The 13,447-nt window shown below is 40.8% G+C and overlaps 1 protein-coding gene across 3 annotated transcripts in view; it reads right to left on the reverse strand.

The window, feature by feature from the left end:
• The window catches only part of GFRA1 (GDNF family receptor alpha 1), a 138,414-nt gene that overhangs the window by 39,749 nt on the left and 85,218 nt on the right, over nt 1-13,447 (reverse strand). For 2 of the 3 annotated variants that reach the window (XM_071749491.1, XM_071749493.1), the window contains exon 4: nt 11,430-11,769. In XM_071749491.1, coding sequence (XP_071605592.1) covers nt 11,430-11,769 — 340 coding nt within the window. The remainder of the gene's footprint in view (nt 1-11,429; nt 11,770-13,447) is intronic. The other variant, XM_071749492.1, reaches the window with a different exon arrangement.

The raw sequence follows: 13,447 nt of genomic DNA on the forward strand, positions 1-13,447 counted from the left end.
AATCTGCATATAATTTCTGAGGCAATTTGATTTTTTATTAGCACAGCCTGTTGAATAGGCAACATCGATTACCTTTTCACTATTTTTTACTTTTAAGGCTTCCTAAAAGTTCTTTGATGTTCTGAAAATATCTTTCATATTTATCAGTTCTCCCTCTAAAGCTGCCCAACCCAGTTTCAGTACTGGGGCAGTATTTAGAAGCACAATGGAAATGACAACGTTGCCAAAAAAATTCTTAAACTGCATTTTTTGGATGTGGTGTCAACTGGAAAGCTGCTCTACAAACCAGACTCAGGAGTCCTTACCAAGATGTTCCCCTCCTGCTGGGAAGGCAGATGTTTGAGTAACTTCTTTTTATCTCCCTGGCTGTATGCACCTTCAAGTGGTGGTACAGAGGGGCTGAGCTGGGAGAATCTTCTCTCTTAACCTTGCCTTTGCAGTGCTGATTTTCACACCAAGAAAGACACAAAATCCTGCTGGCTGTGCACACGGATGCTGAGATGTCCAAGTGAGTGGTTACAGCTCCTCGCCCTGGTGCTCTCCTCTGCTCTCACCCCAGAGATGCTCACTACCACCTCTCTTTCCATTGCTGTTTGTGTCTAGGTACCTATTTATGGCTCAGCAGCAGTAATATCAGGAGTAGGTAAATGCCAAAGCTGAGTGGCTGGGGTGACTACACTAATTAGTCAAAGCTGCTCTAGCGTCTAGACACCATTTGGCACTCACAGTACAGTCACGTATGGGAAGTGCTGCATCAATATTCAAACCAGCAAAGAAGTATAAATCTGACACTGAAAAAATTCAGACTAAGTCAATGAATATGTGTCATAGTGATAAATGACACCATTAGGGGAAAAAAAAACAAGCCAAAATACTTGTTCTTCTCTTGTGGGGGTCAAACGCATCCTCCTCTGTAGCTACAAGCACCTCCTATACAGCTTGGGTACTGCTATTTCTGCTGGGATGCAGCAGAGGTAAGAGGGGATGGTACATGGCCAAATTAATGGCTTTATTGTTGGAGAACCTTTTATTTTCTCTGTTTCATAAAGACACAGTGAGTGGGCAGCAAGAAAAGGAGGCAAAGGCTACGCAAGAAATTCTATCAACCAGTGAGCCAAAAAAAGCCTCAGAACAGCTCCATCACGAGGTGACTCTCCCAGCACCTCATTAGATAGCTTTGACCCTCTTTTTTAAAAATTAGAAGACATTAGAGCTGTGTAGTACTAATGCATCTCATACCTCCTTACACACACTGTTGAACATCTGTGAGCAACTAGAAATTTCGACTTTTTTCTTTTTTTTAAAAAGGTTGTTTTAACAGACATTTACTAAACAACTGCTTGTTTGTTTGTTTGTTTTTTCCTACTGTTTTTTCAGCAAAAAAAGCTAGTTTTCCTTTCATTGCTACCTTTCTTCTCAAACACAATACCCAGGCCTTGAAGACCCTGATGTCCCTTCCAAGCTCCAGGACTTGCCCTACCCAGCCTCTGGCACAGGAACCCACTCAACCCCCTCCACAGGTCTCACACCCTGCCCCAAAGATGCCTCCAGCCTCTCACACCAGCTGGGGTGGTGGGGAGGTTAAAAAAGTAAAGATCTGATGACAGCCCAAATGGCTCCCAAGACCTGAACATTCAAATTAGATTCAAATGCTTTGCAACACTGGCAGAAACCATGACAGGATCTGGGACCCCAAATACCAGGTACTAATTGAAAGAAGCTGGTTTTTATCTGATTCTGCTTCTGTTTTGTTATTTTAAATGACTGGCAGCCTAAGCCCACACAAATATTTGATTCTGGATTCGATTTATCTCAAAAAATTGTGTTGTTTATCTGGAAGTAAAATACAGACACTGCCCAATCACATACAGGCAGCCTATTTGGCTTGTGGAATAACTGGATAGGGAAGCAAACACCAGAGACCACACAAGACTCATTCAGATGCCTCTCAGCATCACGAATGCTTGCTCAGAACATGAGGCATAAACACACCAGTCCACCAAATCCAGTTGCACCAGCTGAGCACCCACACTCAACCAAAACTGGTTGGCTGACAGTCTGTTCTCAATAGATCTGCCAGTACCTATCTGATCCAGGCTTTTTGTTTACCAGGGGATTTCTAGACCCCTCGTTCCCCAGATGATGCTGAGCTAACTATGAGAAATTCAGTCATGCAAAATGAATAAAATGAATAAAATGAATAAAATTTCCATCTATGCATATCTACATTTTAAAATTAGCAGTACAACCATTCTATTTTTCTACTAGCAAAACAGCTGCTCTGAAGTAAACATATCCACATCCATGTGCTATTCTTTTATTTGATGCAAAGCAAAATAAAGTGGATTTCATACCATTTTCTGTTAGTGTCATCTGTGAGGGACTGGTTAAGATTTTGTTACACAATATCAGCTACATGAAATGAAAAGAACTTAAGAAAACACCAAAGTCATAGTTCTTCCATGCTAGTTAAATCCTCAAAGTTACTCAAGAACATGCATGAGAGTAATTTTAATTTAATATATTAGATCTCCTTTGGGTTTAAGGAAAAATACTACCCTCAAATGTAATTCTACACAAGTATGATTTATTTGCAATTGGGTAATGTAAATACTTTTATACTACTGACATTTTGTGTAATAAAACCAATTCTGAAAAATATGGTGCAAGTCCTGAGCACAAGGTATTGCAATAAAGAATTGGAACACTGACTCTCAGATGCAGTGACACAAAACAGAATTTTCTGTTTGCAAAAAAATTACCTCAGACCACTTTTGAGAGGCCTGTTTGAGAGAACATCTGGAAAGCATTCCACAGGAAATCAAACTTATATTAAATATGTTTTGTGGGGCTCTGTTTCCTTGTATTGACTTTAAGCATGCATAATGTGTTTCTGTCTTCTCAGCTGCAAAGAAAACACTTCTCTGAGAATCTTCCACAAAATCTTATGCTGAACTGTCAGTCTGTGACTTCTATCAGGGGATGCTGGTAAGATTTATATTTAGTCTGTCTGTCTCTGTACCAAAGCTCTCCAATAACTCCAACAAATCCACTTGCTGCTTTCTGAGTACTGCAAGTTTGTAGAGTCCCCATTTTATTTCATTTCCTTTATGCTGTTTAATTTGTAGCTTCTAAATATAAATGACTGTCATGTTTAAAGATGCCCAAGCCTCAGAGTGTCTCTTGATAGCGTGTTACTCAGGAAAGAACTAGCACATTATGGATAGAGTTGTTCTCACTTCATTAACAGGGCAGACAGGAGTGTCTTTGAATTACAGGCTGGAAACCTAAGAAAATCACTGTCACTCTCAACCAGCAAGCCAAAGAAATTAATGCTACTGCAGATCCCTGTGTGGGCCTCTGGATGCTTAGGTGTTTATTAACAACTGTATTGTGAGTACATGCTGAAAGGATGTGGTTCCAAGGACCTAGGAAATATGTCCATGAGGATAACATTCTCTGGAAGCACTTGACTAAACTGTAATAGGATATTGCCAGCTCCAGCATGAAAGTGTTGGGGGGTTTCGAAGCAGAAAATAATCTCAGAAGTCCAATACAAGTTATCTCTTTATCAAGAAAAGGTTCTGTTGGTAGATGCACTGGATCATCCTAAGGCTACAAAGGGATGCTTTTTGCACAGGAAAAACCCCCAGTATGGTGGTGTTCCTGAAACTGGCTGAAGGAAAGAGAGAGGGTACACAGTGTGTCCTTGCTCCCAGTCATGCTGTCTGTAGGCAGTCAGCAGAGCTGAAACTCATCCTGAAGCCACTCTGAAAACTGTTCTGACTCCAGCAGTACGACAAACATAAAATCAGAACTGCAGCAGATAAAAGCAGATTAGAGCCTCTTTTATGGGAAAATAGAGCCTCTTTTTTTTTTTTTTCCATCCACAAACCAGCCCCATCAAACAGCAAGTTGAAAAGTTCTGGCACTAACAAACCCATACAGCAAACAGGTTTTACTCCCTTTTGGAAGCTACATGGATATATATTACAAAAAGTACTAATTTGTAGCATAAAAATGGAAAAGAAAATTTTTAGCATTTAAGGATGTAGCTGTCTTAAGAGGTTGGGGTTTTTTTGTTTGTTTCCAGTGCCAAAAAAAGCTGAACACAGTCACTGAGGCTGAGAGCTGACAGCCTGTACTATATCCAGATGTTTACAGAAGTTGCTCTGTAAGTCACTGTCCACCCTGAAGAACATTTTGCAATGCTCATGATGGCCACTCACTGAGATGCATCTTCAGCATTTTCACAGTGCCTAATTAGAAGGGGGAGCAGCATAACTGAGAATAAAAGCACTGAAATTTATGCTTGAATTGTAACAAAAAGAAAGTGAACTGAACATTCAAATGATGTGATCAGCTTTTAATTTAACAGAGGTCTTGGTCACATGTGCTTTGTAATAGCAAAGCCTGCTTTAATAGTTTCTAGAAACGTGCTTGAACAAATACAGTGTAAGCACATGCATGTGCTCCATCTACTAATAACCTTAGGCAGGGGTCACAGTCAGCTCTCACAGAAAATCTATATTCAACAGTAAACACACACCAGAAAAATATTTCTGTGTCACTTGTTTTAGAGCCAGCAGATAATCAAAGCATAGGAAACAACCACCAGCTCTGCCAAGAAGTCTTTGCAGATACTGGTACATTTACATCTGGCTTCCACTTAACAGTAGTTACTCCATCAGTAGCATGGTAGTGCTTAAAGCATAATGAAAGCAATGCAATTTCTGTTCAGTAAACATTAGAATGGTCAAAACTGAAAATACGTATGTGGCTGCCACTTGCTCTGTTAGGAAAAAAAAAAAAAAAAAATTATTTTTAGTTCCAGTGCTCACATTTTCCTGCAGCTATTCTAATAGATGAACTGCCACCAGAAATATTCTCTCGCTACGGCCTGATGTAGAATAATATAAATAACCTTTACAAAGTCCAGCATAATGGAATGGTAAAATCAGCTGACATCCTTTTAATTAGCACTGCCTGAAGATTTACCTACACAGAGCAGGGATAGCCAAATTCATCCCTGGAATAAATCCACTGAAGTCACTGATGTCAGAAGCACACTGGGCATGGACTTCATAAAAGTAGCTCTGTTATTCACATTAAACATACAGCAACTTCTTGCCTGCAGCATTTATGTATTTGTGGTAAATGAGAAAACATTTTGTTTTATTACAGGAAATGCTAATGTGTGATACATACATCCTTTCTTTGCTCCAGAAACAGCACGTTAGCACAATGTGGCTGGGTGTACATTAAAAGGGATCAAAACTCTTCACCAGATTTAAAAGATTACTGGGTGCAAACCAGTAGATGCTTAACTCCAGCTCTCTACAAAAATCTCTTCACTAGCAATTCAAGAAATAAGCAGTAGCAATACTCTTACTGGAACCCCAGCCAACAAAGCAATTAAGTGCTTGCTGAACTGTAAGATCACAAGTAGCTCCAAATTTAGATATTTATAAAAGTTTAATGCCTTATTTAACTTTCCTGGATTTTAGTGTTTTTGACTAAACATGGGTGAAATGGCTTCATTAACATGTGCAGTTTAATATTTCCCTCTTAACAAATGGACACATAAAAAATGGGTCACATCTGCCTTGCTGTAACCACTTCCTGGCTCCTCTTTTTAGTCTGTACTCTTCTTCTGTGTATTACACAGGCAATTTTCTCTGATGGAGGACCACATTTGTATATTACAAAGGCCCCTAGCTTCATAAAACTAATATTTGCTGGTGGATGCAAGTACTCCAGCCCACTGAATCATCTTAGCCAAAAGGAGACTTGGCACGGGAGGCCAGGTACCTAAATACATCCTATAGAGCTCTGGTAATTTGTCTCCAAGTTTATTTTTTGATTGTTGTGTTTTCCCACGCATACTTTATTCCCTCTTCCACTTTTTCAACCCCATAGATAGGTAATACTGAATATTCAGTGCCACAGTTTTTTATCCTTAATAGCACCCAGAGAGGCTCAGCACACCCTCAGCCCCCCAAGGGGTGCTGCCAAAGCTCCAGCATCCAAAACACCCATTGGCTGAACCAAAGAGCTCTGACAATGTTGAGGCCTGGCTTGTGTTTTCCAGATAATGGGCACAAAAAAGAATTTCCCTCCCTGCTCCTGGAGACTGGGTTTCAGGAATCAGCAGAGGTTCTAGCTGACTGAAGTGATGCTGCCAGAGCTGCAAGCTTGCCTGACAAGGGACCTCGGCGTAAAGATAGTTTCTAGTTACTGCTTCTTGGAGCATAAACCCCTGGTGTGTGAGGTTGGGAAAGCACAGAGATGTGAAAATTGGATGCAGGAATAATGCTGAGCCCTTTCTCTAATTATTATATCCTATCTTTCCTTGCGTCTTTGCTGCTTTTGGAGAAATGTCAATCACCCAGCATGCTTTTAATCTTCAGGACCCTCTTAAGCAGAACAAGGAGTATATAAATGAGGACTGGCCAAGCAGATCCTGGCACAGAAGACTGAGATCCAACTACACTTCAACAGGGACAAAGCAGCCTTGTTTTGCTGGGTGTTCTGATTTTCAGATTCCAGAGGGATTTATGGATATGTTTTAAGGAGGAATTGCTTGATTCCTTCTGGGTTTAATTCACAGGAAAGAAATTTTAAATGGCCTTTGTTTATGAGGGGGAGGGAAGAGTGTGCAGTGTACTCTGCTAATGAAAGTCATCAATGAAAGACATCAATGTAATGAATCATGCAAGGGACTAGAAGGAAGAAAATACTATAGTATTGCAGCACTTTCTATCTTTACTTTGCTCTGACTTGATAGGTTTTTTTGCTTATTTTGCAGAGACTGCATTAACATTATTTTTTTTTTAGGCTAGCAATTCCCCACACACATACTCCACTGCACCATCCTGTTCTCTCTGCAGAGCACATTAACTCCTGTCCCCCCTCCTCCCAGGTATCATTTTTTAAATTTTCTGAACTGTGATCATTCCTCAATATTGATTCATTATGAATTAATACCTGGGGTTTTTTCCACTTAAATAAATATCGTACCTCTAGCAACATATACATATATGCATATATATATATATATATATGCACACACACACTTGCATACACATATAAAAATCATTCTTCAAATTCAGGTTGTGCTTATAGGTGTGAGGTGAGCTTGTGGACATGTTGGGCCAACAAGCAGCTTTACATTTTTTCCTCTCCCACTTTGCACTCTGCAGGCACAGATCCTTTCCTGGCAAAGCCCTGGTGTCACAGAGAGAGAGCCAGGAGGATGTGCAGGTACCCTGAGCTCAGGCTGACCCTGTTACACTGCAAACCTCCCACATCTGGCAGGGGCAGGCAGGCAGCACGGGAGGTTTTTCATCTGCTCCCTGGCTCAGTCTCCAAACATACAATATAGGCATTGCCTGCACGTCTCTAGAAATCAAGTGTCCCTGTGTTAATGTCCTTAGCAGAGTTACAAAAACTATGTTGTTGGCCTGGTTTTGCATACCCACAGCAAAACAATCATCTCAAGGAGCTGCCAGACAGCTCTGTGCCAAACTGATATAAATACCCTGGAGGGACACGAGTCCAGCTCTGTTATGCAGAACTCTATAATGCTACTGTGTCCTTCATTAAAATATCCATTAAGTGTCCTTTTAACACATAAAGCCAGAGCCAGGCTGAGACTGAACATTGAGGCTTAGTAGCAGGCCAACTGAACCAGAACCAATCTAAGCTACACGGCTCAGAAAGGGAGGTTAGCACCTGTGCTTCTCCCTCTTATTTGCTGAATTAGAGATGATCACTGGACTGTGGCAGGATCTTGAGGGAGGAAAAGAACAACACACAGAGGAGCAGGTGACGAGGTTCTGAAAGTGGCTGTAATAGAGAGAATTCAAATGCAGCAGAGAGGTGGGGAAAGTCAGATAATAACGAGGAGATCTGGACAGAGGAGATGAAAGGAAACCAAGAAAGGGGCAGAGGGATGACAAGAAAGCAAGGCGGAAAGTGAGAAAAACGAAAGTCTAAGGAATAGAAAATTTGAGGAAAACCACTTATGTCTTTTCCTCTTGCCTCTCCCCCTCCACATCCCCATAGTGCACTCCTCCCTGCTACTCATTAATGCTGTAAGTGAAGAAGGCTCCCTCCTATTACAAGGTGCTGGGCTCCCCCTCTGCTATAGCAGGACAAAAAAGGCTGCCTGCACATTTATAACATCTCATCACAGTCTTGTCTACATTGCTGAACCACCCACTCCTCTGGCAAATCTCATACCCGAGGGTGTAGAGATTGCAGCCAGTTGTACATTATACAGGAACAGCCCAGAAGTCTTCCTCAGAGAAGCCACTTTTACAAACAGATAATGGTATAAAGCACTTGCAGATCTGCACCTGCAGTATAGAAAAGGAGCACAGACACAGTGCCTCCTTTTCCTTGATAAATTAGCATTAGAGATACTCAATATAACATAAATAGGATGATTAATTTCTTGGCAAGTTTTTCACATTTTCAGGAAACAGAAAGCAGCTAAGCTTTTGTTTTAGCTTTAACTGTGGATGAACTTTTAGCCCTAATGTAAGAGTTTGCCTATTTTGACACAACCTATAGATGCAAAGATCTTTCATAAAGAATTGAATGGGTGCTTAAGACAAAACTAAGACTGGATAGGACAGGTGACCAGAAACTGGTCATGAAGTAAGAACACAAAGAATATTTATAAAGGTCTAGCACTCTGAATACACTGTACAGAAAATATCTTCCCTGTATTTTCAGGGAGATGACCCATCTACTGCAACCCAAGAGGATATTTCATTAATATCTTTCAGATACCCCACGAAGAAAAGTTATTTAAATATTATGCAGCAATTTTATATCTCTTCAGTAAATAGTTGTAACGTGCTTTTTACAGAACTGAAGTCGTAACTTTAAGAATAGTAATTTTTTTAGCCAAAAAGAAACAATAGAAAAGGTCCAAACACCTGTCTTCTGAAATTAGTTAGGAACTATTTTATGGCTACTTCACCTTAAAATGAGCCTCAGTGATTTGACCAACCATTCTGAATACAGTAATTCTGGAGAACAAGAAATATGCTGTTACCAGATTCTTATTTCATAAAAAAATGCCTCATTTTCTGCTACCCTTCTTTTCAGATCTTTGTGGTATGTGACTGGATTGAAAGTGTTCTTTTAATAAATAATTTGCCTGTATCATTATCATTCTGGTCAGTGCCTTCTCAACATATCCAGGAGACAGAGGCAGTATGCAATTCAAAACACAGATCATTAAAACGACCAAGCTAACAACTCTCACTTTCCTTACTCAAAGAAAATAATATTTGAAATACTATCAGATGTGATAGTGGGGAAAATGAAGCACACTGCCCTGCCTTCCCAACAGAATGGTATATTTTAGATGTCAGTCACCTTGCTGAAGTTTCATTGGTGGCTGAAGTGATGGGTACAGAACATTCTTTGGAGGTTTTAGGCTGCAACAGCTCTGCTGCAGATTCCTCTTTTCCATGACAGTAAAGGGGGAAGGTACTAACACTGGCAGTTTATGAAGCCCTGGAGGAATTAACACCTAAGGGAGATGACTCTCAGCAAAACTCAAGCTTGTTGTACCTACAGGCACAGGATTTAAGTGCTGCACTGTCTGGCTCTGTCCCAGACCCCATAGGCAGCTGCCCACCTCTTCCCTTCACCAGTGCTGCCCCTTTCCCCCACACCCAAATCTCACTGAGCCTTGGAAGAGTCCAAACTTTTTTAACTTAGGTATTTAAAAGAAGCCACGGAAAAAAAAACCTGTATAGAAATCCATTCTCACCCCAATGCCAGCTGCAGTGCAGGGCAATGGGAGCAGAGATTTTACCAAGCTTCCCTCAGCATTGCAATGGAGAAAGCACAACACAAGCCTCCTGAAGTCCAATTAAACAAAATGCCATTAAAAACTTAGCTGCTGAGACAACGTTAAATCAAAGCTGACCGAAGGAAAACACAGTCATGAGAAAAATAATGGCATGAATTTAATTAAGTAATTCCTGAACACTACAGCCTTAATAATAGGAAGAATTATCCCTATAAAATCCTCTCTCCCGTTTCATTGGCACTGTTAACACTGTGGGAGTTTGGCAGAAAACACAGTAAAGATACTGTAACTCTACCAACTAACAGGGCCTGTGTATAGCAAAGAGAAAATATAAACAGAAAGACTAATGGCACAACATAGAAATGGAAAAAAAGTGGTTCTGAGACTACATAAACTGCAGCAGCATCAGCTTTGAAGCTGCTAAATGTAACTCACTGGACTGAAATGAGAACCCTGCTCTGATTTAAATCTGCTCTAAAGGACACTGGCTCCAGATCTCCCCATGGCCATCAAGGGAAGGGTGCTGCTTGCGTCAGGCACATCTGAGTGGCTGTGGCTAAACATGTAAGACTGGCAGTGGAGACCTAATAAAAAAAACAAACTTCAAAGTAAATATTTTACCAGGCCTATGCAAGTGCTTAAGATTTATATCACATCTTCAGCGTCCCTGACATTTTACAATAGTGTTTATTTCCTTGCTCACTAATTTGCAGAAGTGGATAATCTACAAGGAGTTTACACATTGGAAATGAGCAAGATTCTGGGGCACAACTTCATAAACAGGACATTAACACAACAGCATTCTTGTATAAACACACACCATGCTAAGCAGGAATAAAGCATTTCCTAAGGGCAGAGGAGGTCCTGTATTCCACTGAAGTGTATGCTGGAGGCAAAAGGACCCAGTTTGTCCTGTGCAGCAGAGTTCTTGTTACCTCTCTGGGCTGAACATGTAGAGGGAAGAGGCTGGGAATTAGGTCAGTGAATCAGTGACCCTCCAGTTGTATCAGCCCAGCACTCCAACCCAGTTGGAAAGGGCAGGAAAACAATTCCAAGGCTAAAATAGCTCTGCAACAATAGTGGGATCTAGACTACAAATGTGGACTCCTTTTTCTTCCAACAAAGAAAAAGCCCATGAGTAGTTTGTGCATTGTGACCATTTATAAAGTCCAACACGTGGCTTGCTCTCACAGTTCTCACACAGGTACAGTTCTGCTCATGTACTGCTCACACAGTTCCAATGAAAATAAATCCCATTATAATGAGAAATGCTATTTTCACCTAATGGTGTCAGTAATGGAACATAAAAATCATTCGGAGACATCATTTCATAGAGACACCTCAGGAAAACGTTTCCAGCAAAAAGATGTAAAAATTAAGCTGGGGCTTTAACAATTCCCCTGTAATGTGCAGGGGTGGCTGTGAACAGTTGTGTTGAAGGCACACACTGTAACCAGAAGCAGGCTTTTATTACTTTGCTTTTTCCCCTTGCTCATCCTTCTCCCTAGTGGGTATTCCCACCCTTAGTCCTGGCAAGTACCAAGAAGTCCTCTCTGGTCCCCATTACTCACTCCCCTGCCATGTGCTATCTTACCTGCAGACATAATTCTTCTTGCAAGTGGCTTGTAAATTCAGGCAGTTTGGTTTCTCCTTGTCCTCGTACGAACAGGCAGGAACAATAGTTTGCCTTCTCCTTTCTGTACAGGCCACGTCTCGACAGGAGCAGAAGAGCATCCCGTAGCTGTGCCTTGGGGGAACTTTGTCAAAAAAGAGCCGGAGTGCCTTGTGACACTTCCTCTTGTTGCAGATCTCATTGGAGGTGCTGGTGGTGCAGGGGGTAATGTAAGCAGATCTGAACCTCTTGCAGGTGTCGTTTAGGTTACAAGCTTTTGCTGCATCCAAGCAATTGTTCCCCTTTGAAAGCACGGGCTCTGCTAGGAAAAAAAAACAAATAATCAACACAACGGTGGTAAGAAATGTGTCACATTTATATTGTGTTTTGATGTCTGTGTTTATTTTGGTGGTAATGAGATCCTGATTGTAAACTTGTTTCACACACAAAACTTTCAGTGCCAGAAACTAAGGAACTGGCCTTACTGGTCACACTTTTTTATATTTTTTAGGGTAATGGTTTAACGAGTGAACAAGACCCCAGGCATGAGGTAAGGTCAGAATGCTGGTAACTAAATGAAGACACCAAACAGGCTGTAACTACTACTTTGTAGCAGAAATAAGGATGAATATTGGGTAAGACTTAGCCTCATTAAAAAGCCATTTAAATCACGGGTAAATTGGGACATGTTTCACCCTTCACACAAGAACAGAGTGAGAAGGTGGGCTCCTGACTCTGGTTTTGTCCTCACATAGAGCATACCTGACGTACAGGATCTACACCAGGTAACAAAACTGAAATGTAATTTGCATGCTCTGCAGGGTGTGAAAGCCACACTCCTGCTACTATAGATTTGGAGGCCTGAGAACAGCCCACCCAGACAGAAAAGGAAGCAGATGCAGCCCCACAACTCTGAGCTCCCTAAGGCCACCCACAAGGCCTGTGAGCTCCTTAGTTAAAAACATTTTTATAAGATCTATAGATGCCACCTGAACCCTGGCAGATTTATGAAACTGACAAGTTTTGAAAATGCTGACGTAGAATTAACGAGTGGCTGCCAAAGAAACCTTTTATAACAAGGAATTTGTGTCTCAAGTACACATGCACACATCACAAGAAGTTACAGGAAAAATTAAGCTCAGAAGTTAAGACTGTAATTACACGTTTAATTTGGCAATACATTATCCAGATATTAAAGCCCCATCTATACTTTGCTTGACAATGAAGGCAACTGGCATTAGAATGCTGAATTCAATTAAGAGCAATCATAATGCTGCTTTAGATATTAGGAATGGCAATATCACAGATCCAAGAAAATACATTCACTTCCCATTGCTCCATAATTTGGAGGCTGAACAAAACATTTTGCAAGTATGTCAAACTCTGCAGTAACCTCTTTAAAAAGCTTTTTTTTCCCAGATCTTACACTTTTCCCCAAAAAACTCATTCCAAGGCCCTTCTACAACTCAGTGCCACTCTTCTCCATCCTCCTTCTAACTCTGCTTCCCATTCACAGCACAGGACATCAACCTTTTCTTTTTCCATGTCGGGAAAAGCTAATGTAGCTTGCCTGACCTGGAGCACTGAGGAACTGGATTTGTTTGAACTGATGATGCCCACCAAAGTTTTTGGATGGTAGAACATACTTCACCTTACACAACTCTTAACACTTACTGCTATCCCACGTATCTTCAGACTTTTCACTGCAGCAATATGCAGTAAGTAACTATATTAAGTAGGTTCATACATTTAACCTTTGTAAATTTAACATTCACACTCCCAGCCCTTGCCAATCCCAGTTTCTTGCACAGTAAACTGCAGGTTTTTGCTTGCTTTCACAAATTAGCAAATTATAAACATGCAACACTTGAATATAAATTAACAGAACCAAGCATTTCTGATAACAGCCTACCACAGTTTAAGCAACAGCAGATGCAAAAGAGAGATCCAAAATACAAACCTCTCATAAAACTGCATAACTATAACCCCAGCTATGCATT

This window comes from Heliangelus exortis, chromosome 7 (assembly GCF_036169615.1).
Source record: "Heliangelus exortis chromosome 7, bHelExo1.hap1, whole genome shotgun sequence".
In the NCBI taxonomy this organism is placed as follows: domain Eukaryota; kingdom Metazoa; phylum Chordata; class Aves; order Apodiformes; family Trochilidae; genus Heliangelus; species Heliangelus exortis.